We start from the raw sequence: 24,464 nt of genomic DNA, 5'->3' as shown, positions 1-24,464 counted from the left end.
CTGAGATTTTTGAGTGGTTTCACCTTAATGGATTTCATCCTGAAGATATGATCTGTCATACCTTTGCTTGTAGAAATAATTCTTGTGGAGAATTATTTGGAGAAATAGTCTTGAAAACTACAGTGTCCTTTCCTCATAGCAGTCCTTTGGCTATCACCTCTAGGTGGTAGGAAATTTTCCCATACTTTTTTTTTTTTTTTAACTCAGATTGTATTTTCAGGTCTGAAGTGTTTTGCAGTAAATGTGAGGTTTTTTTCTTCCATTTTTTTTGTGAAATGAGGGTTACACTGTTCCATGACCTATTCCATGAAAATACGATTTTTGTTCAAGCTACACGTCTTCTCCTTGCACTTCCCCCCTTAAAACTTTAAATGGGTAGATCTGCTTTTCCCCAGAAACCAACACACTATCAAATTTTTGATTGTCTATAGAATAAAAGTCTGTTTGTTTGACTTGCAAAACTGATCTATAGCATATTAATTTGTGCTGATGTGTCAGAGATGAAAAACACATTTATATATGAAGAGTTTGTACCTACAGCAGCAGGAGGGAGTGCAAATGAGGGCATGTATTTATTTAAGTAAAGGCATGTCTGGGGAGGGAAGTGCTGGGGAAGGGTGGAAATGCAGATTATTAAACTTTCTGCATGCTGTGTAGAACATCTCCTTTTCTCTCTTCAGGGGAAAGCTGTGCCTTGTTAGTGTGCTATATACAAAGCTTCCTTTCACCTTGTAACTTCATCCACCCCAAAAGTCTGGGATCCTTTTGTAATTTTAGTGTAGTTCAACCCATGCTGCAGATTGATAAAGGCATCAAAATGCAATATTTGGGCTTATTTTTCAGTAGTATTAATCTTTGCCTTCTTATTGAATGGTTCTGCTTTAAATTTTCTTCTGCTTTAAATTACTCTTCCAATTCTTTTTCTTTATAGCCATCAGCATTGTAAGGCAGCATCAGCACTCATCCCTGTCAGATAGGGGGTGTGACAGAGGAGCAAAGTTGGACAGTTGCGGGAAGACTAGAAGCATTTAAGAACATGGGATGATGAGAAGAGCTATAACTAAACTGCTGCTATTTTGTATATTGAAATTTTCTTTTCATAGATGGAAAAATTCGTTTGGCAACTTTAGAACTTGGCTGCCTATTGCTGAAGCAGCTTGTGTTTTCTAAAAATGGCAGGATCATAAAAAATGTTCACCTTCATTGTCTTGAGGTGAGTACTTTCTTTCAAACTGCCAGTCACTGCATTACTGGTGTCTGAGTCTTGTAATAATAGTTGAATAAATTTGTTTCATTTCTGGTTGCAATAAGCCTCGATGTGAAATTTGAGCTTCTAGAACATCTTTGCTTTGGTAGCTCTGTTCTGTGAACGTAATAACCTATGTTCTGTTCTCAGCTCTGCTATTTTAACTTGTAGCTTCTCAAGCATTTTTTGTTTCTCTGAAATTTGTATGTCATCCATCTCATTAATGTAAAGAAAAGTGCTTTTGAAACTAATAAGCTCACATAAGCTGTGTTTTTGTAGGTGCAAGAACTGTATGCTGTCAAATTCTGGGATTAAGGCCATGAATCAGGATATTATTAGACAGTTTCTTCTGTCTGAGTTTTTGGGTGGGTTGTTTGATGTAGCTAATAAATGGTGTATGTATTCCCTAAAATGCATTTTCTCTTTCCTAGGGTGCAAGGGAGGAAAGTGTTCATCTCCTCCGTCGTTTCTATAAGGTATAAATGCAAAATGCTGTAAGAAAAAGGTCTTTTACATAATGGGGAGTGCCCAAAGCAGCACTGTTTTTAAGATGGGAACTCCAAATTTGTGAGATGGAAGGAAGTGTTTTGTTGGAGAATTCCTCTCCTTTCTGCCCTTCTCATACCACCCTGATGTATGTCACAAAGGGCTGTTGAAAGACTCACAGGGTTTATACTGGAGATCAGGTTTACCATTGACACTAATATGGAATATATTTGGTTTTAACATTACTTTTTGTTTGTGTCATATCTGAAATGATGATCTAAAGTTTTACTTAATCTTTTTTCCTTATTGGAAACCTTTGCAGCTTTTTACTTTTGTGTGTGTGTTGTAAACAATGAAAGAAATTAATTTTTTAGCCTTAGGCATTAACTTCTAGATAAGGAGCAGTAAATCCATGACAGATTTCAAGTGTCTGAAATACCTTCCTGTTTTTCTTGGAATTCTCTTGAAGGATGTTTGCTCAATGTGGCTTACAAAAAATAAGTAACTTGTGGTAGGTTGACTCTAGCTGGCTGCTAGAGGTCCACTCAGCTGCTCTCTCACTGCCCTTCCTCAACAGGATGGAGGGAGAATAGAATATCTCAAGATAAAGAACAGGGAGGTCACTTGCCAATTACAGTCATGGGCAAAATAGACTCAATTTCACAGAGATGAACTTACTGCCAAGAAAAATAAATTTAGATAGTGAGAAACAAAGACAAATTAAAACACTGCTGTCCCCCACCTCTCCGTTTTCCCAGGCCCAGCTTCATTCCTGGCTCTTCAACCTTCTCCCCCTGTGAGTGGTGCAGGGGCAATGTGAAGTAGGGATTTAGTGTCAGTCCACAACAGCTTCTCTCTGTAACTTCTCTCTCCTCACCCTTTCCCCTGCCCCAGTGTGGGTCTCTTCCTCCATGGGCTGCAGTCCTTAAGGAAAACAGTTGCTTCAGTGTGGGTCCTGCAGACTGCAGCTCCTTCAGAACACATCTGCCTGCTGCAGTGTGGGTACCTGCTCCACCATGCTCCTCCAGGGGCTGTGGAGGAATGTCTCTCCCTTTCCCAAATGTGTTTTCCCAGAGGTGCCATCAGTGTTGCTGAAGGGCTCAGCAGTGCCGTGCAGCCCTGGCCTCCCCTCACAGACACACTACAAGAACCAAACCTAACAAAGCCCCAAACAGCAAGGGTTCATGGGATGTCTGTATTCTTTCTTTTGGAAGGGAGAAGAAATCTTTCTGGATATGTTTGAAGATGAATACCGGAGTATGACAGTAAGTGAGAGCCCTTCTGCTCTGCCAAACCTCAAACCCAGATGCAGCACAGGAACAAGGAAAAGTACTGATAGCTGCTGAGGCCACTGGGGTCTTCATTGCTGGGAGTAGGATAACAAAATGTGGGTGGTGGTTTTGTCTCTGAGAAGCTGTCAATACTTTAAATAAATCATCTATGTGAAAGTTCACAGCTCTTTATTAAATAAACTTTCATTACTTTGTAAAATTGAGTATACAAAACTTACTTTAGCCTACTAAATGGGAGACTGGATTTATTTTTTTTCCCTAAACACTAAGAAAATCTTCCTATATCTGTCTGAAGCCCAGCAAGTTCTCAGTTTTGAGAAAGTTCTTTCTTGGAGAGAAAAAGTTATGAGAAACTTTCTTGTGATTGAAGTAGTCACAAATTCAAGTCAAAACTTAAAGTCAAACCTGGCGGAATTGGTTTTTAGTATTTGGGAAATATCTTTTCTTCTGTAATTTTCTGGAGTTTTTCCTGTGTATTATCAGTATGGAAACTTTGGCAGTCTGGGAGCAATGAGAGATTGCATGTAATAAATGAGATTGCATGTAAGCACCTTGAGTAAGACATGGCATTGAAAATTCTCAGAATTTTAGAATATGCAACAATGAGTTGTATTTGAAATTAAAGAGGCAAATGCTTATTGTTCTGTTTAGTCACCAGTGTTAAAATATTTTTATAGATGAAACCTATGAATGTCGAGTACTTGATGATGGATGCCTCGATCTTGCTACCCCCAACGGGCACACCACTGACTGGTATTGATTTTGTGAAAAGGTTGCCTTGTGGAGATGTGGAAAGAACTCGAAGAGTGAGTAAGACTATTTTTCTTACATTTGTTCATGACAAAATGATGCCAAAAGCTTTGAGCAATTCTAGGAATACAAATATTTTTCTTTTCAAACTGATTGGAAGCTTCATCCATAAAATTGTAAAAGCTTGGTGAAGACAGATCTGTGTAGAGTGTAAAATAATTACCTGCCCCAGAGTAGAAATTTTTTTCTCTGATTTCTTGTGTCTAGTCAATGCAACATGTTATTGCACTGGGGTTTTAATTTTTCAGACCACGCAGGGAGCTACATACAAAGACATTTTGATGACGCTCAATATATCATCAGCTACTTCTGTGATCTGCTACCTCAGTCTTTCTCTCAGTTATATTCCTATAGTAAGAATCTCCATGGAAGACTGACTGGCTTTGTATTGCTCGTGTTTCTAGACATGGCAAAAATTTTATTTTTACTTCATAGTTCATCTTGCCAAGGTAATTTGTGATAGAGATTTGAGAAGAGTAGAAAACCAGCAAAATATCTATTTCTGTGACTGACACAGTCTGTAGAGGTGATACTGACCTGAGCAACAACATCCTTATTTCCATTCTTGGTTAATCTGTTCTTGGCCCTTATCTGGGCGTGTCCTGGAAGCCTTGCAGTGTCAGTAAGTGTAAGAGATACGTTACTGCACAAAATCATTATTTGGAAAGTGCTGTTCTCTGAGTTTCTTTGCATTTATGTAAGTGTATTATGTGAGTATATTCAAGTACTCTTGAAAAAAAAAATATATTTCCAGGAATCTTCTGAAAATATTTGTTTTCATTACTTATTATAAGCCACACAGCTTTTGTTATCACAGCAAGTTGTTTGATAGAGTACAGTGAATTATTTTGAAAAGTATTATTCTTAGAAAGCAGAAAGGCTTCCTGGAATTCTGTTTGAGGCATTTAACAGAAGAATACTTAGAAATGCACATTAGTGGGAAATAACCGTTCCAAGATTTTCATGTGCTAAATAAGGAATAGCTTAACTTCTGTTGGTGGAAATAAAAAAAATCAGTACAAATATATCTGTAGATACTTTGTGATGAACGGGTCTCCGTCAGCATCAGGAATTCCCAGAATGATTCTTTGTTGGTCCTCCTTCCCCAGTCACATTGCAATCAAGTTTTGGTATCTCCTCAGTTCCTGTGCTGCTTCCTTCCAGCCAGGCTGCCTCACCCCAGTTGAATTGTCACAACAAAATGCTGAACTCAGGTGTTTCTTGTGACATTGCCGCTGCCACTTAACCTGCTGAGGTTCTGCTGATGGTTTCAAATGGAAGAAGATTCAATTCTGAGCATGCTCTGACATGATTCAAAAAAGTTCTCAAGCTTTATTTCACTAGCAAGTGAAGTTGTCCCTTACTTTGATTATATTGTGAGTTCTTAACCGTTAGGATCTTACTTCCTTGTTATAGAAAGTCCCTCTAAGTGGCAGCTCGTCTCCTCTTAATGATTTTAGGAAGAGTTCTCAAAAATCTCACTTTGTGAGAAGTTTTTGAAGTACTAAGAACACTTCTTCGTGGGACTGTAATAAGAGAGTGGTAGGTTTCCCTGCAAATTGCTGTTTCTTTGCAAATGGAACACGTATATAAATGAGGAGGTAAGCATCATAATGCATAATTCTTTACCGTAGGTAGAAATCAGTATTTGTTTCAAAAAAGGCAAAAGTCAGCCAAAAACAATCAATGGAACTTTTGTGTTGTTTTGTTGAGATCTGAGAATGTGTGAGGCACAATATATTGACACTGGTAACAAACTGAGGGCTGTCAGTGTTGTAGGAAGCACAGCATGATTCCCATTTCATCTGATGTTCTTGTTTTTTTGGGTTTTTTTTTTTGCAAAGGCTAACGTTTTAATTTTATCTTCTACTCCTGTACTTTGTTGTGCACTAAATGTGATGACATGTTCAGAGATGGGTGCCATTCGTTTTATAGGAAATGAATGTGATAAAAATTAATGCAGCCTAGGACAAAGAGGTTTGAGGGGGAAGATAAGTGAGAGCTGACTGGTGGTGGCCCTCCAAATTAAAAAAAAAACCAAAACAAAACCTTGTTGGGTTTAACTTTTGGGTTACTAGACTTTCCTATTCTTGATTGAATTTGGCAAATTTTAAACTAAATTCTTTTTGAAGCATGCTTTATAGTAATCCTAAATAATTTCAGTAAATCCACAGTACATTAGAATCCAGTCTGCTTAAATGGGAGAGATCATCTCCCATTCTAAGGTGACTCTGTTCTTATGAATTAAGTAGTATTATTATCATATTTTTGTTAGATACCATTGACATCCTTTGCTCCACATAATCATATTGCCCTGTTAGATTTCAGCAGTCTACCAAAGTCATTGCTTTGGGGTTATTTCATGGAAGAACCTGATACATGGCTTCCCTTTCCTCATCCCTGATCTGCCAGAAGTTTCTGGAAGCGCTGCCAGTAGAGATCTGGCCAAGCACTCACAGTTCTGCTTCATAGGAGCCACTGTTCCGTTGACTTTAAAAATAGAGGGGTGAAGGGTTTTCCCTTAAAGCACTTTAGATTTGTTTTTCCTAATACTTCCTGCAATCTGGGAGTTTCTGGGCACTGCAGCTGTTCATGAATTCAATGCTTTTACTGTAAGGGAGCAGTTAATTTACAGTATGCCACAGAATTACTGTGTAGGAAACTCTTAAAAAAGCAGAACACCGGAAGTAATAAAAAATGATTTTTCAATTGCTATACTGAGAATACAGTTCTTGTAGGGAAGGAGGATTATAAATGGTGCCTTTTAAAATGTGGCTAATAAAATGATTGTTCTTTGACACCATGGGTCTTTGCATACCATATGTCATGAATCTGTAAATCAAAACTAGCATATTTATTTCACAGAGCAGCTGTTGAAAGTTTCTTGGGACTGTTGCAGCTTTCAGAATGCTTTACCCTGATGAAGACCTTCTGAGAACATAAATTAAGTGCTCCAAGAATGTTACATTACATGTGGCTAGTTTTGATGAGGACAGCAAATTAAAATGCAGAAATCCCCACTGTTTCTCTCTTAACTTTTAGACATCTTAGCTGGACTTGGCCAGAAAAGTTATTACTTTTAAGTTCAAAATGTGAGAGTCTCTGAAGGTTGGTTGTGTAGGTGTCTGTAGTATAGAAGAATTGTAAATACAATCAGTCTTAAAATAATGATTAAAGAAAAAAATTCCGAGATCGTTGTTTTTGATTACAGCTCCTGTGATAGTTTCCCTGTCAATCACAATTGGTGTAAGTGTGCCAGGGAGACAAAAGTTCTGCTGCTTTTGCTTCATTGAAAATAAATAGCATGTTTCAGCTTCTTTCATATGTCTTCACTAAGTTGGAAATTACATTCTACTTTTTCAATTTAAAATGTATTAAAATCTTAATTTCAATTTAAAATGTATTAAAAAGATGTACTGTAGGACAGCAAACTTGGGAGTTGTAAAAGCCAGTATATGTTTGTAAGATTCTGTTAAAATATGTAGTATTGGGTGTAAAAATATTTTAATATTCTTTTCTCTAATTTCTCAAGGCAATCAGAGTTTTCTTTATGCTCCGTTCACTGTCACTGCACTTGCAAGGTGAGCCGGAAACTCAGTTACCGCTCACAAGGGAGGGAGATCTGATAAAGGCAGATGATGTTCTTGATTTGAGTAAGTAGCCCCTCAATTTCCTAAATAGTCTGACATGAAAAAATTACTGACTTTTTTTCCTCCTAAACTGCTCATTACTGCTGTTCTTACTTAAACTACCTGAAGTAGTATGAAGTAGTGTTGAAGTTCTACTGTGTACTGTAGCATAAAAATGTGTTTTCCAGTTTGTGTCTCTCGTTGCCCAAACAGGAGAGACAGGAGAATATCAGTGTTTTGGCATAAAGCATGTAGGATCCACATCATTGCATAGGTGCCATACCTTGGGAGGAGACTTTGCAATGGGCAAAGCGTGACCCGAAAAGTTACGTTTGTGTGCCTTTTTAAATTATCAGTTTGGAGATATTGTTGATGTAACTAATTTTCCTCAATCTCTATTAGTACAAGGCTTTAAAAATTCTTCTGAACATTAAGATGTCTTCAGTGTTTATGCTTGTTTGTATACAAATAGTGTCATGAGGGGGAGTAGAGGTTAACATGATCCAGTAATGGTTTCAGCTTCTGTTTTGATTTGGAAAAATCCTGCAAAACTGTATCAAAATGGCTTCTTTTTTCCTTTTGCCTGAATGCAATGATGGTGTTTTATGTGAGCTTGATGAGAGAGATTAAAGTTTCTTGTAAAGAAGCATTTTTAATATTTTGATGCAAATATGTTGAATGCAAACCTTTAGGTGTAGTTGCAAGGTTGTCACCAGTATATATGGATGTATGTGTAGAGTGTCAGGTAATTCCACAGAAGGTTCATTCCATATTGCTCAATATGCTGTCACCAGAATTATAACTACTGTTGCTTTTCAGTGGCTTTCTACTGTAAATAGTTTTGAAGCAGTTGTGATAACTGTCTGCCTTACACTGCCTGTGAGGCTGTAGGTGTGGTTTTGGTCTTATTTAGCAGCTCACTGTGTGAAGTCACTGGCAGCTCAAATTAACAGCCTCAGTGCTTGGTTTCAGGTGGTAACAGGATTCTGTTAGTGGCAGTGTTTTTAATACCATGGCTAAGAGGTAAATGAGGATACATTTAAAGCTGTTGTTTCTTTGCTGGAATGGTAAAAAGTAATATTATAGTTAAGTTTCTTTGCTCACTCTGTCTTTGCCAAGTACACAGGTTTTAAAAAGGCCATCGCAGTCACCATTTTTTTTTAAAGATTGAGGAAAGTTTATAATGGAGTAATTGGAAGAAACCTCAGTAGATCATCTAGTCTGACCCCCTTGCTCAAAACAGGGTGAGCTAGGTGTCCAGGACAACTTGTTGTCACATTTGTGACAAAGAGAGTAAATCAAAATGTGGTGCCGGTGTCTGACCAGGGACATATCCTCTTAATTTCAGCTAAATGTACTTCATGGGAGCAAGGTGGATTCATGATTGGTTGCTTAGTAAAGCAGAATATCATTCCAGATGAGTTGCCTGCTGTTGGGAAGAGTTCTTCCTGTGGAATGGGAGGTGGTGCATTCACTCTCTCCAGCCTAATGCTAATCTTGGGCTGCCGGCTCTGCATACAAAGGGCTAAAAGTTTTCTGTAAGAGCTTTTAATGTCTGCAGATGATTTCTGGAATTGTGATGACTGTAAATTATAAAATCATTGAAGATCAAGCCCTGAGGCAGATCACAGGTGCATTTAGACCATCTCAAGTAGCTGTTAGATTCATAGAGATTTCTTACAATACAATCTTTTCAGGCAAATATTTTCATAAACACAGGCAACTATTTTCACTTAATTTACATCTTCAGCACTGCAAGCAGCTGAGGTCTATGAACTCTCCTTCCTTGGCTGTATTTCCTAAAACTTGTATTTTTCTTGAAAAAAGTCCAGAGAAATCTTTGATCTATGTCATGGAGGTGTAGTGTCCAGACTGGTTACAAGCCTCATTTTGCATGAGGAGTAATTAGCCATTGCTGTTAATCTCCAAAAGGATGCTACAGTTCTTTGCAGCAGTGTCACACCAGGAAGCTTTTCAGCCTGTGGTTCACTGTAATCCCCAGACCAAATTTGATTAGCAGTGAAGTTTACTGGGTTTGGTATTTTCATCTGAATGTGGTTGGGTATCTCTAGCTGTTTCATAGCATAGCTGTAAGTATTCTTAGATCAGGTCATTGAAAATGTGTTTAACCACACTTTCTCTTCTGTTTTTGTCATCAAGGATGACAGTTTGACTCTTCAGCAGCTGTGAGCTAGAAACAGTCATGTAAATGGACTACATTCAGTTGTATAGACTCAAAGGATTCCTGTAACAGATGCCTAGTAAATGAGTAACTTTCTGTTCTTTGAAAGACTTTTACAGTAATGCTTTACTTCAAAGTGTTGTCAGGTCTAAAATAAAACCTTTCTGTTCTGGAAAGCAACTTCTGCCCTTTGAGTTCTTAAAGTAGTGCATTTTGTAGTTGGGCAGTTGAATTTGTACAGCAAGTATTTTGACCTGCTTGCTGTTGCACTAAAAACTTCGTAAGTACTGCTCCAAAACTAGTATTTGAGAACTCCACAACTCTATTTCATGTTGTGGCCTGTTTGTTGAATCTCCCAATACATTCAAAATTCATGAGCCTAACACTGAGTATTTGGAAGGGTCCTAATCCAAGTACTTCATGTCTTAAGAAGAATAGGACTGCTCCAGGAATTCAAGTCAACTGAAATAAATATATTAATGGACTAATTTGGTTAAAGAATACAAGAGGCAATAAATAAAGCATACCAAAATAAGACATATCCAGTTCTGCCTGGTGTCTCAGCTCCTTCTCTAAACAGGAATAAATCTTCCACAGGTTCTTACAGTAATATTTGCCAATCCTGTATGGATTTCTTGAGCCTTCTAGGGCTATGAGGAAGATAATAGCAATCAATCCTCATGTTAACTGAATCATGTCCTGTATGTACTTCACTTATTGATGAAGCTTGTTCTCTCAAATTTCAAAAGCTCACAGTAGATTTACACCAGTTAGCACTAATTATCCTCTTAATTGTGTTAGGGTTCCATATTTCATGCCTTTCTTTCCTACCACCCAACCAATTTTGAATGGATCCTGATGGTAAAGGGTAGTTGGTAGATTCATAGTAATGTTAGTTGGAAGAGACATCTCACTTGTGTTGCAGGGGGTTTTTGGGGGGGAAGAGGAAGTTAGTTTGGTTTTTGAAACTTGAAAACCTTTGGTGATGTAAATTCCACAACGTTTCTGGGTAACCTGCTGCGGAAAAGAATTTCTCCCACCTCCTGACCATAATTTATGGCTGTTGTCTATAGTCATATGACTGCCATTGTGAAGAACTGTATACTTCCACTTGTAGCTTATCCTGCAAATGTTTCTAATGTGAAATACGGTGCTAAATGCTTGTTTAGATGTTTGGATGAGTAAATAAGTTCTACTGTTTTGTATAGCCTTCAGAATATTTTACTTGCTGTAAGTTGAACTAGATGAGAGAGAAGAAAAAGACCTGTGTGTATGAAGTACGTGAATGAAAGTATCGATTTGAAGCAAAGGAAAAAGCAACTTTTAGTAGAGTTGTCTGCTGGGAGCTGGCATTGCCAGTTTAAAGTTGCTTGGTAGATTTCAGCTGGTGTAAAGAGGGTGATGTAGTCCCTTTTCAGGAATGATGGGTTTGAACTGAATGGCAGTGAGGAAATGCTGGAGGAGGTATTTTGGTGCTTGTTGGAGGGGTTCTGGAGTAAGAGAGGGTATGTTTGCTCAATGTAAGTGAATAAAATACATGGATAAAGTAAAAAATGTTACCTCATGTAACAAACGTTGTCAAAATGCTGCTGTGATTTACCTGGAGAGTCCAAATAATCTTGAAGTTGAAGGATGTCCAAGAGTCTGCATAGTCAGGTTTCAGACCTGTACAAAAGTACCTTGTGTCAGGAGACAAAGTTTATAACAAGGTGGAAGTAATGGCCTGCAGTGTGTAAGGTCTGTCTGTAGTTGTTAACAAGACTTTTTGAGACTTCCACTTAGTAAGAGAAATCAGCACTGTTGCAATTTCACCCCTGAGATGAAGGGACCTTTTTTCTGAAACGTAATGAAGGTGGTTAGAGAAAGCAAGGTGCCTGTAGTACCCATCTTATATTTAACTTGTAAGATGTCTGAACCACTGTTGTTAAAATCTTTCTTGCCCTTTCTATGTAACTATGATAGGGAAGTTAAAATATGTTAAAAATGTGAACAGAAGCTTTAACCCTGTGTTGTCAAGGTTATTACATTTTTATATATTAACATTTTCTGTTATGTAAAATACCCACACCCAGAATTCTCAACTTCATTGTTATGTAACCTTTTCCCTTTCTTCCTTCCTTTAGACAACAGTGATCTGATTGCTTGTACAGTCATAACAAAGGATGGGGGTCAAGTTCAAAGATTCCTCGCTGTGGATATTTACCAGATGAGTTTGGTTGAACCAGATATTGCCAGGCTCGGATGGGGAGTAGTTAAGTTTGCAGGCCTTCTGCAGGTAAGGGAAGTTGTAGTCTTTGTGGTCAGCTTTTCTGAGCTGACAATCTGCGTCTTATGTTGGACAAACAGTAAAATCAGTATTTGCTTATATATTTAAGCTATGTACCGTGCTTACTTGATTCTTTGGTCTCTAGTCTTTTTTCTGGTTCCTTCCTTTTAAAACATTTCTGATTTTCTGAAGAAGTTTACGTAGATAACCAGACACAATTGCAGATGGGGTAACTTCCCTAACATACGTTGGGCTGTGCTTATTTGAACACTGAAGTTGCATCCAGTTAGGATTGTGTTCGAAGCGCTTTGCTCAAGTAGCACACTAATGAACTCATCTAGAGTTTTGATCTTCCTGCACAGGTAGGGAGGGTTACAGGTTGTAATTTCAAAATGATCTGTTCAAAATGAATGCTTATCTAAGGAGTTTTCTCTCATTTGTCTTTTTCGTGCCTTGACCATCACCCTTTGTTTCCTGAAAATTTGCTATGCTCAAATAATTTAACTCAATCTCTATGAATACTGATTTCTGAAGAAGTAAATCCAAGTTGTACAACTTGCAGAGTCTGCTTTGGTTTTAGTTTGTTGGGTTTTTTAACTGTCTTTGTAAGAGCTTTAATGGAACATTCATAGGGTTTTCTTTCAATGTTAATATTTAATCTGTAGTTTAGAAAAGCTTACTTTTTCTTTAACTACTTGCCTTCTGTTTCTCTTTAGGATATGCAGGTGACCGGAGTAGAGGATGACAGCAGAGCTCTGAACATCATAATTCACAAACCTGCCTCAAGTCCTCATTCGAAGCCCTTCCCGATCCTCCAAGCCACGTTTATTTTTGCGGATCACATTCGCTGCATCATCGCCAAGCAGCGCCTGGCCAAAGGCCGCATCCAGGCTCGGCGCACGAAAATGCAGAGAATAGCAGGTGAATGTTTGTTCTGAAACAATTCTGGGAGACAAGACTTGGCTGGCCTTGCAAGTCACTCTGTAATGTAAGGGTGAGGCACAATAAGGAATGGCGGACCGCAGAAACCTCTAAACAGGGCTTAGTTTCCAAGGAATAGATTTGGCTTCATATGTAACTTTGAGTTTATGAAGTGGATATGTCACACTTTTATGGCTTGCTTCATATAAAAATATTTTAAATCAAGTTTGAGGCTAGTACAGATCTACTAGATATTAAAAATTTGGGGTTGGATGTAATGCGAAGGCATTTTTTTTTCCAGTTTAAAGCAGATTATCTCTTTAAATGGCTTTTGCAGTGTTCAGTTGTAACTAATGAATTACTTTATTTGTGCAGGGAAAAACAAAAGGGGTTTTTTATTGTTAATAACTCCTATGGTTTTTGAAGTGCAAGGGGATTCCTGTAATCCTGGGGTTTTTTTTCTCCTCTGCTGTATTTTGAGGTTTCCTTAGTGTGATTGTGATGTGGACAGCAGTGTAGGAAAGGTTACCAGAGGCATTATCTCTCTTGTTTGTCAGTGCATTTGTAACCATAATTAAGAGGCAAATGAAGGCAAGTTATATTAAAATCTGGTTTACTCTTAAGATCCTGAGCAAACTATAAATTTTCTTGTCACCTCTTCTTCCTTTTATGTATTTGAGTAACAAAAATTATCAATTGTGATTAAACATAGCTCTCCTGGATCTTCCTGTTCAGCCTTCAACTGAAGTTATGGGTTTTGGACACAGCTCTGGAGCTGCAGCCCAACACCTCCCATTTAGATTCTATGACCAGTCCCGGCGTGGGAGCAGTGACCCGACAGTGCAGCGCTCTGTCTTTGCATCTGTTGACAAAGTCCCAGGTAAGATCACCGTTCATTAACAAGCAGTTTTTGCTTTGTGATTTCAATCTGCAGAAACTATACTATAATTTGTACAAGCAATGAAAAGCTCATTGTGATGTGTTCCTGAACACATAAACCAGGATGAGGCTTATGGAAAAATTTACGCCAAGAGAAACAAGTAATACCTGGGTGTGTATTCTGGGTATGTTGTGAGCAAGACATCCATGGCAGTTTCCTCAGATGTCTTAATACTTTGCCTTTCTTACAGATCAAGTTAGTTTAAATTATGTTCTGCATATTCAGTATTTATGCAACACATCTGTCAGTTGTGCATGTTTCCTCCCTTAATTTGGTTATGAATGCTTTCATGCTGGATTGTAAAAACAGGTGGGATGCTGTGCACTGCCTCATTTCCCTCAGAGTGAGCAAGACAGAAAAGGGCCACAGCTATTCCTAAAACATTAGCTTGGAACTGGGATTAAAGGAATGATTCTAAATCAAGTAGCTCTTTGCTTTTTTGTCTCCTTATTGTCTGTTTCACAAATTGACTTCTCTGCAGACATTCTTTTCCAAATGGTGAAATTTTTTCCTTTTGGGTTGAGTCATTTTAAAGGGGAATCTTACACTGCTTGAAAGTACTTAACTATGCTGTATTGTACAAAAGATCTCATTACCACTTACTGCTGGTCATTTCACAGAACTCAGCATTTCTCTTTAAGTGTGATTCAGAATTCAAAGCACAACTGAGAATGCACATGTTTTACTGCTTTCAGACTAAATTGCAGCTCAGTTTGCCTGAGTCATGACTGGGCAACAGAAATTATAAAACCACAAATAGTGCCAGTCAGGTGTTTCAAAGACAAGTGTATGTTGTGTGATGGGAGTGTATTTCCTTGTTTGACATGACTTCCATGGAAAGGTGTGGTTGGAAAGATGCCAGTGTTACTGTTTCAGCTTTCTCCAAGGACAGTGCACTTGTGTTCCTAATAAGTGACTTCATCTACTAATTTGGAGGGGGCTATTGGGGATGATGCAACCACAAGCAATGTTCAAGCAACCACATACTTTGAATTCCAGGAAAGGTAGACTTCCACTTGCAGAGCCAGAGGAAAAAGTATTTTGAAGTGTTTATTTGGTACAAAGTATGAGAAATGAGGCACAGAAGTTGAAGTATTTCAAGTGCGGCATCTTTGAAATGCATTTTATGACAGGTAGTAATATAATAAAAATGGATTAATATCCTGTTTTACATCTGATTACAAAGCAAGTATCAAATGTGTGTTTGTTCCCTTATCTTTGCTAAGGAGTGAATGAGGTTTCCTCATTCCTAGTGATTTTCATAGGAATCTGTTCATGCTTGTCCCTTAATTAGGCTTGCAGGGATTTTTACTTCAAGAGAAGAATTTTGTGGCTTTGAAAAAATTATTGACCTAGTTACGGTTAGATTACTGGTTTCATGTATTCATTTCTTAGTGCTACAGCTCCAGCTGCTCTTTGAGTTCTGCGAAGCTCACAGAGTCAGTTAATTTGGTTGTACTTTTAAGAAACAAATTATGCTTTCCCTTGGTGATGATGTTTTTTGTAGATTTAAAGGAGAGCTATGTTTTTGGCAATATGTTTAGAATATTAATTACTACTTTTAGTAGGACCATGTTGGTTGTTAGTGCTGTACATCCAGTGTGGTTTTTAAGAAATTACCAGCCATATAAATGTTTTCATCCCTCCTGCAAATTTCAGTCTGTGAAGAATTTTAATACAACTATTGAATCAGTTTCCTAATCCCTCTTGTCAATGAATTCAGAATTTTCAAGAACACTTATTGCAGTTGTGTCTGGTTCAGTTTCTCTCACAGTGCCTCCATAAAGCTCTGCATATTATCACTAGAGAAGCTGCAGTTACCTTATGCGTTCCCTTATTGTTGTCAAACTGGGCTTCATTTTCCTTTGTTGTTTCACAGTCCAAAGTTAAAATCTGTTCTGAAAGTGCCTCTTGGTGTCTGAGGGGAAGAGGGTGAGGATTGTTATAGCTTAAAACTGGATTTTGTACACAACACGTGAAGGGTGATGAGGAATGTAGTAGATGATGCTTCAGAACATCCCCACGAACCCAATGAAAAGTGCAGGTTATCCAAGTGCAGGGAGATGCTGTAATCATCTCCTGCTGGACTGGGCAATTCTCTACAGAGACCAGTGTAACCAAAATCCTTCACTCGATCAATTTTATTATCATGAAGTCATGGCTATGAATATATTCCAAGGTCTATTTTAAGTTACTGATCTTTGCTAGAATGTTGGAGCATTTTAGGGATAGCATAGCTGGCTGGACTGTTCACCATCTCATGTATTAGCTATGTATGAATATATTGAACTTCTGAAGCACCCTTTATGTAAATAAGAATTACACTGTTTTCAAAGAAACGAGCAGATTTGGTAGGAGCCCTGTGAACATAGGTCTTGTATTGAAAGTAAATAAATAATGACTTCCTCTTCAAGCAAACTCAAGAATTAGTTTCAAGTATCAGCTCTATTCTGAGATTTATATGCCCAGTGTGTCTTAAGGGAAATGTTAACGATTTCCAGCAAAAGGTACATCTAAATATTTTAACAAGTGTGGTTGTTTACCTACTGAGTAAATTTATTTTGAAAAGCAAAAGAAATCAATAGATTTCTCTTAGTATTTTATCCATTTTTAATATCTTAGTTGATGATGATGATAAGGTTTTGAGGGAAAAAAGTAGGGAAAAAAAACTTCTTGTTAACATTAGCATGGCAAGCAAGCTATAACCATCTTCATTTTAAGGTCTGAAGGAAAAAAATCATCCATAGTTTTGGAACCCTTTGTGTAGTATGAACTAATATTCCTGTCATCATCAGATGAACCTTCTAAGTGTTATTTTATTTCCCAAAGCTATGATTAATTCTGCTCACCTTCTCTTTGCAAGTATTTCCTGAAGGAGTTTCCCCATTAGAATATTCTTTCTTGGTGAGTAGTTTCCCAATACTGTACAGTATTTTGAATGATTTAGGCTTACCTTTCCCTCCTATCTAAATTAGCTTCCTTTAGCACATTTAAAATCCTTCCTTTGCAGTTGTTTTGGGAAAGAAAATACGTTGAGGTCATTTTGAAGCAAATACTCCCATGTAAGGACATGAATCCATGAATGCTGTTCTGCAGAAGCTTTGGGCTGGCAATTCTGCTAAATCAGGCCAACTTTCCCTAGGACAGTCATGGAAGACCTTGTTTACTGTTTTCTGCTATTTTGGTGAGGATGGAATATTTCTTCTCCCTTGAAGTGCAAGCTTTTTGTGGATATAGAATGCTTCGGATGGATACAATTTTTACCAGCACTGTCAGGGAAAGTAAATATCTTGATGTAAGCATTCGTTATACCAGTGGCTTTAGGAACTGTTCTTAATTTCCTTCACTTTAACAGTTGGCTTTGCCTCACTTCTGTGGTCACAAGTCTACTGGTTATCCCTTGTTTCCCTGTACTAACTGGTATTTCAAACTATGAAGTGTGTATGAAAAACTTAATGTACATTTTCTGTGATTAAAAACTATAGCACTCAGGGTCAGTGATACATTAGAAGTCTTTCACATTGAGATAGTTCAGTTTGTGGCTAACTTTTTGCAGACTGTCAGGCATCACTGTGTATAACCTCAGTTTAACTTACCTAAATGATTGTAGAAGATCGATCCATTTGGTTTCTGAAATAAAATACATGTATTTATTTACATTTATGGGATAATTAGCTCCTCACCAAACTATTTTGTTTTTAACTGAAAGAGATATCTCTTGCCCTTGATGGTTATTTAATTCTTTCAAGTGGTGTTCATCTTGAACATAATGAATTATAATTTAAAGTAAGAGACTTGGCAAAAGTGACATTTAGATACCTATCTAAAACTATGATGCAGTGCTACAGAAATTCAGATAGCATTGTGTTTCTGCACGTGGTTTTGAGTCTGGTTCTTGGGTAAGCATGGGAGGTAGAAGGTAGGAGGTGGGTGGGACTGCAGGTCGAGTCAGATTATTAACAGGACTGTTGGTTGTTAGCTTTTTTTCTGTGCTTTCTTCACTGTGTTGTTTTCACTTGTAGCACAGCCTGTCAGTGTGTTGCTGCTAACAGCATTTTCTTGACTTGTCATATCTATGTGTTAAAGCTTTCAGAGGCTTCTTGTAACATGTCCATTTAAACTGAGTTTTGAGTGGCTGCATCCTGTATGGCACCAGCACATTCCCCATGTAGGAGATTCTCTGAGTGAATCATGCAAGCAGTGCCATGGGACATTCTCCATATAAAAGGATAAAGAATTGTGTGGTGCATTTGCAATCTTACCTGATTGTCAGATCCTTTCCTTTTCAGTGTTGACTGTGCGGTGAAGAGAGCAAGTAGTGTATTGTTAGGTATTTTATAGTACACATTGTGGCTACTTTCAGTAATTCACAATACTGCTGAAAAAACTTTTGCATTAGTGCTTTCCCATGGGAGAGGAACGAGAGCTGCAGAAGCAGCAAAGTTGTGTACCTCACCTGACATACAGCCCATGGTGAAGACATTTCTTTTGCTGTAAGAAGTGCATCAACTTCTGAAAAGCTGATTGCTATCAAAACCTGAAGGTTTTGATAACTACATAGGTATGTAGTTACAGAAGGAGAAAGGAGTGAATGCAAGATGGTTAGGAAAGAAAAGGATGCTACACTGAAAGAATTTGAAGAAGTATTACGCTAGAAGCCAGAAGACTCATTTAGGAAGTCAGACACTGTATAGACCTTTCCAGTCTTCAGGCTGGAAGAAGTTTAGTTTATGAGAGGCTGAATTAAATTCAGTGCCAGCACTAGATGTGATCGATTAAAATTTTCTGAAGTTACATCTACTAAAAAATGCAGGTCTTCTATCCAAGATAGTTTTTTGTTCACTTTTGACTTAACTATTTTCCTTATCACGATAAGGTCTGTGACCTGTGAATATATTGACTATATCAAAAATTGAAGAGTTTTGATATGTTTTGACTGTTTGTGCAAGCTCTGTTTTAAAATGCTTTGAATCCCTTAAGCTCTACTTCTTGTTCATTGATCAGCACTTGTAGCCTGTTCTCAGTAAGACACATTCAGATTTTCTGGTTTCCAAGATAAAGGTGGGAAAGGGCACTTCCTCTGGGGCACTACATGAGGTTGGCACCACCTTGATAAAGGATTTGTTTTTACCTTTTCCCGATTTGTTCAACAGCTTAACTCTTTCAAGATAATTTTAACTTGTAAACTTCACTGTCCTGTTTTGCAGGTTTTGCTGTAGCCCAGTGCATAAATCAGCACAGTGCATCCCCGCTCTCGTCACCATCCCCTTCCAGTGGCAGTGGCAGTACAGGGCGCTGTGATTCAGTGACTGCAAGCTCGACATCCACTCCTTCTGCTGCTCAGAGCCCAGCAGGTATTCACTCACCATCTTCAGCCTAGGCACTAAGGGATACAGGATAGTTTGTTGTAAAATTAAGGTACTATGTTATTGAATTAAAAGCAGTAGGGCTTTATGGTTTTAGGTCATTTCATCAACTAAGCCAATTAAAAGTAAATTGTGGTACAAATTGCAGTCATCTCTTCAGCTGTCTGGAACTCTAAACACTTGGCATCTTTCAGAAGAGATTTTAAGTACTAGTGAAGAAACTCCTAGCACATACAGTTTAGAATGTTGTGGGGGGCTTTTTGTTGGTGGTTTTTTTTAACTGAAGTATTACTTTGAATAAATCTTTTATGTAAACTGTTAGCCTTTCACCTTAGTGGATAAGTTGATTTCCACATGAAGCAGCTTTTTTTGAACTGGGTGACATTTGCTTTTGTGTGTTTATCTGATTCTCATGTTAATTAGAAACAAGGGGCCACATATGAAATATTTGAAAATAGTTATTTAGGATGTTAATATTGTAAAGTTTTTGCAATAATGCTCTTGTGGCTGAACACCTCCATGTTTCAGGAGGCTGTTTCATTGGTGTAGAAGAGGCTGCAGTATAAATAGACTGACAGTGGAACTTTCACAAATGTAGGTTGCATGTGTTTGCATTGGTCAGTATATTTAGTGGATGTGCCTAAACTGGAACTTCTTGTTGCATTAATCCTCCTTTCTATGTAGTAATTGTAGAGAATCTTGTAACACTGTCTGTTCTGAGGGCAAATTGTGTGAGGCAAAGGCTCAGGCTGAAGACTAAACATGAAATAAATCCTGAAGGGTGCATACTGAAATGCTTTCATGCTAGAAGTGACCTACTCTACCTCATTTTGGTTATAAAACAATAGAGGTAACTTGATTCTCAAGACCTTTTCAAGCAAGCCATCATTTAATGGTCTCTTCCAATGTCAGTCACTCCTTGAGAGGGTTGTTCTGGCTATGCCTTCTAAGACATGCTGTTTTGCCTTCATTTTGAAGGCCCATCTGTATCTAAAATTTGTTGCAGTCCTACAGGAAATGATGCAACCTTTGTTAGGTATTGAGTGTTTTTAGGTTTCACTGAACAGTGTCAGCAGATCAATGTGGATTTTATGTTTAAAGTGAGTATCCCTGCAAGAAATACTGCTGGAAAGGGTGCTGATGAAGTTAATGAACAATAAATACGTAAAGCATTCTAGCACCGAGACTCTAGATTAAAAAGCATGTATTAGCTTGAGAAACTAACACCTAGTCAAAATAGTCCTGCAATATGTAATTTAAGAATAAAATTTGGAACATTTTTTCTATATACCATCTATTCAAAACTTTGGAAGGCCCTCCTTTTATTTTCTCTGTTGGCAAGTGATTGCTCTTGATGGCCCAGGTAATATCTAGTCATTGTACAAAGAAGTGCTGTCATTTGTCAGAACTCTCAGGCTGGATTGGCGCTACAAGAAAACATTAGTTTGATGACATGTTTCTCCTGTAAAAAGGCTCATGTACAGTGTCCTTTGCTGTATTTGAATCCTCTGTGATCAGGAAGAGAAATGCAACTACAGGTTCTTTCCAATAGTGGCTAAGAGAAAACTGGTAAAAGGAATGAAAATGAAGAATATATTATTTTTGTTCGTATAAGCAATGTGCTAGTTCATACAAATATCAAGCAAGACAATTTCTGACTGAGGTCTTTCAAGCCCATATAATCTGGCTTCTATGAAAAAAATTTATAGATCCAGACATACAGTTACTCATCAAGCATAAAAAGATAGTCAATTATTGAAGAATAATCATAGACTGTAGTTAACAAAATTACAGTCTACTTACACAGTGTGTTGGCATTTGTGTAACACAAAATTCTGTTTGTTTTTCTTGCAATTTAAAAAGCCTGATGACAGGAGGCTGCTCATTGGTTTCCAAAAAAGAAAAACAGCAACAATAAACCCCAAACTCTTCCCTACCCTTCTCACCCCCAAAAATAAAAATAATGAAGAAAACCCAAACCAAAACCGGAGGAAAAGTATTTTGAAATGCCTGGTTTCAGTATGCACTTTACCAGTTAGGTTGCATGAACTGCCCACCTTGACCTTCATTGTGACTTAATCATTAAAGTATGTGTAAAATGGTACGTGTTGTGCATGAAAACAGTGTCTGGGTGCACTTTGATTTTGTTTGTTTGCCTGAGATCTAGGCACACTGATGTGATGCTTTAGCAAATGTAGCTGTGAGGATCCACTTCTGTGCCCTACCACTGAGCACAGTCACCTTCAGCAAAGTCAGAGGAAATGACCCTGACAAAGTGCATCAGCTGCTTCAGTCCCAGATCAGCAGCTTGCACTAACCTGCTGCAGGGATGACTTTTGAGCTCAGCTTCTGGATTTTCTTCTGCTCAGAGGGCAGTTGCAAAGAGGAAGACAGTGACTGTAGGTACATGAGCAGGTATTTCGTTGCGATAGGATAATGCACAGTTGGTGCTGAGGTGCATATATGTGGCTTAGGGATTTTGCTGGACCATATTTGCTCTGACCTTTAGGACCAAGAATCCCTGCCATGTATGTGTGTGTTCAAAGGACCAGTGATCAGTTCAGACTAATATGTTGCTATTAATGTTTGAAATGTATTTGGTGCATAGTTGCAGCATAGCTTATAGTTTCTTTTCCTTGTAAAAGAATCTCATTAATGCACAGAAACTGTTCCTAAAATCAGACTAAAGCAGTAAGTGTGCATAATTCTTCAAAGTTGCTGCCCTGGTCTGTACCAAACTGCTTAGTGCAGACGCAGGCAATAATGAACAAGTAGTGGCTTAAAACCTGTGGCTGAGTGTCTGACAGTGTCTCAAGGTCCTTATCACAGACTAGTGAGAATTCTGAAATCCCTGGAGCTAGGTCTTTTGGGGGTGAGAATGCAGGTAGGGTTTTCCCCAACCTCTGGAGCTCTGTTGACACTTTTTGCTAATACTCAGTGTCAGATCAGTACTGTGGTTTTATTCTTGGGATCAGTGTTTCTGCATTAACTGATTGACCAGTTTACTGCAAGTTTGAATGTTCTCCCTTTTGTAGTACTTATATGTAATTGTGATCTTTAGTGGAAGCTTGCCAGGAACGTGGCATGAAGAGAGGGTCTGTTTAGCATGTGTGGGCTTATGCATGAAGAGAACTCTGTTGAAATAGGTGACAGTGCCATGAGCACTGTCTGTATTCTATCAGGTCATACTGACCACTGAGCTGGGATCTGGAAACAATTGTTGGTATTCACCCACTTCAATGTAAAACACTGATTTTTCCCTTAGCTTAACCAGTTGAGGATGGTTGAAACTGAACTGCCTTACTGTGCTGTGAAGCAGAAGAGGAGACTTGCATGATGTGAAGTGGCTCCTTTGAGGAGGAAATAACCAGTAGCTGATGAGCAGCAAGCAGTTACCAAAATCTGTTTTATGTCCCAAGGTAGCACTTCACTGCTGCTGCCATCTGTCACATTTGAGTCTGTCTCATTCCCCATTCCATTTTGAACACACAAAACCATGTAGGAGCTCTCTGCCCCTCCTTCCCTGCTCCCCTGTTTGTTCTGCCACCTGCTCAAGCTGTTGAGCATGAACAGCATCCTGGGTTGCTTAGGAACTTCAGACAAGGCCAGACAAGATAAAGGGGAGATGCCTATGTGGACTTCAAGGAAACTACCTCAACTACCTTCCTTAAGAGCAACATCTTAAAGCAAACAGCTTTTTATACTGTGAACTTGTGATTGTAGTGTCCTAAGCTACTGTCCATTGACAGATTTCAACTGGTCAGGGTTTGATATATTTGAGATGATACTTGTAAATTTCACAGAGTTGTTTCAGAAAATGCGATTTGGAACATAGACACCAATTCTTACATAAAACAGTGATAGATGAGAACAAAATAAAGACAAATTACATGTTAGTTAAGAGAAAACAATGTTACAACATAGAAGCTATATTGATGATTAAACAGCAAAAGAGCTTTCAAAAATGTGTCACAGGAAAAAGTTATGCTAATTCAGCATTTTGTAAAAATAATTTCCTTGTTATCACTACAACCTGCATCAAATAGTCACACAGTGTTGCAACAACTGCTTTGTCATGAGTGCATTAAACCCCTATGACTCCCGAGTTTATTTGCTATCCTACTTAGTAGGTGTCACACTGCTTTATGGCACAGATATTTTAAAGCCTAGCAACTCCTCTATTTGCAGTGTTTGGGAATTAAGCTTAGCCCTTTACAAGATTACTGTTCTTTAAAGAAAGCAGAATGCCTAGCAAGACAGAAAAAACAGTATCAGGTTCTACAAGTGCTGCTACCAGGTTGGTTTTTTCCTTTGTATTTACATTTTTTTTTATTATTATTATCATGTCCTTTTGAAGTGCTGTTATGCATAAGGTGGAAATGTTCTCGTTAGGCAGATTTTAGTCATCAAGTTTCAGAGCTTAGAATACAGTCATGTCTTGGCTACCCTTGCTGGAACTGTGCACTTCTTTAAAGTGCTTATTTTTATGTATGCCAAGGGTTAGATATAGAAGCTCTCTTACTGTAAGTTAGCAGTCTTCCAGAATTATGAATGTGTTAATGTCATCTGTATTGTATTTTATTACTTTCTTAAACTGTCGTAACTTTTAAAAAGCAGTTGGCTTCAGTACTTAAGAAAATGTTTACATCGGAGCAATAGATAAAGAGGACTTCACAAGGCACTGATCTGTGCCACTTATGCTGTATTTTGTGCTTCTGGCAGGTATTGATGATAAAAGATCTAAAATAAGAACTAAGAGCTGTCCCTTGTTGCAGAGAACATATTGGATTCCAGTCTGTAAAATTAAATTTCCATTCCAAGGAGAGGATGATTAGTCAAGCATGGAGAGCTTATAAGAGCTAAGAGCACTGCGTGCCTTCCTATTGAAACCATCTCTGTCTCTTCCCTCTATAATTAGTAATGCAAATGTGGTTTGACCTCCTGTTCTTTGATGCTCTAGTAATTTTCTGACTAGGTGAGGAAGTACTTTTGTTCTTAGAAAGTTTCTTTTCTAGGAACTTTCTATGCACCAAGCATCATCATCTGAACTGCTGCTATCTTTTCAAGCCCTGTGTTTGGCTTTTTCACAGACCAAATGTAAATGCTAATGTTGGATATGAGAATAGTAGGGCTGAATGGTCTGAAGTGTTGTCACCAGCACAGCACTGCACCTCATATAATTTATGGTAAGGGGAAAGGAGAATAATTCTGTGTCACCAGAATTTGTGGTAAATAACTTCTCTCAAGGTTTCTAAAGCAGGTGAGTAGATTGTAATGCAAATAAATACCTGCCAGCCCTCCTTGGTGTAAGTGCTGTTGGTATTGC

General features: G+C 38.1%; 1 protein-coding gene across 4 annotated transcripts in view; it reads left to right on the top strand.

The window, feature by feature from the left end:
• The window catches only part of CLEC16A (C-type lectin domain containing 16A), a 63,316-nt gene that overhangs the window by 27,763 nt on the left and 11,089 nt on the right, over positions 1–24,464 (top strand). For 3 of the 4 annotated variants that reach the window (XM_039560035.1, XM_039560034.1, XM_039560036.1), the window contains 9 exons: positions 1,104–1,213; positions 1,678–1,722; positions 2,947–2,997; positions 3,702–3,830; positions 7,367–7,487; positions 11,769–11,920; positions 12,628–12,832; positions 13,545–13,712; positions 18,980–19,126. In XM_039560035.1, the coding sequence (XP_039415969.1) occupies positions 1,104–1,213; positions 1,678–1,722; positions 2,947–2,997; positions 3,702–3,830; positions 7,367–7,487; positions 11,769–11,920; positions 12,628–12,832; positions 13,545–13,712; positions 18,980–19,126 (1,128 nt within the window). Of the gene's footprint in view, positions 1–1,103; positions 1,214–1,677; positions 1,723–2,946; positions 2,998–3,701; positions 3,831–7,366; positions 7,488–11,768; positions 11,921–12,627; positions 12,833–13,544; positions 13,713–18,979; positions 19,127–24,464 lie in introns of those variants that run through there. The other variant, XM_039560037.1, reaches the window with a different exon arrangement.

This window comes from Corvus cornix, chromosome 14 (assembly GCF_000738735.6).
Source record: "Corvus cornix cornix isolate S_Up_H32 chromosome 14, ASM73873v5, whole genome shotgun sequence".
NCBI classification, from domain to species: Eukaryota; Metazoa; Chordata; class Aves; order Passeriformes; family Corvidae; genus Corvus; species Corvus cornix.
This window is presented reverse-complemented; position numbering and strand designations above follow the sequence as displayed.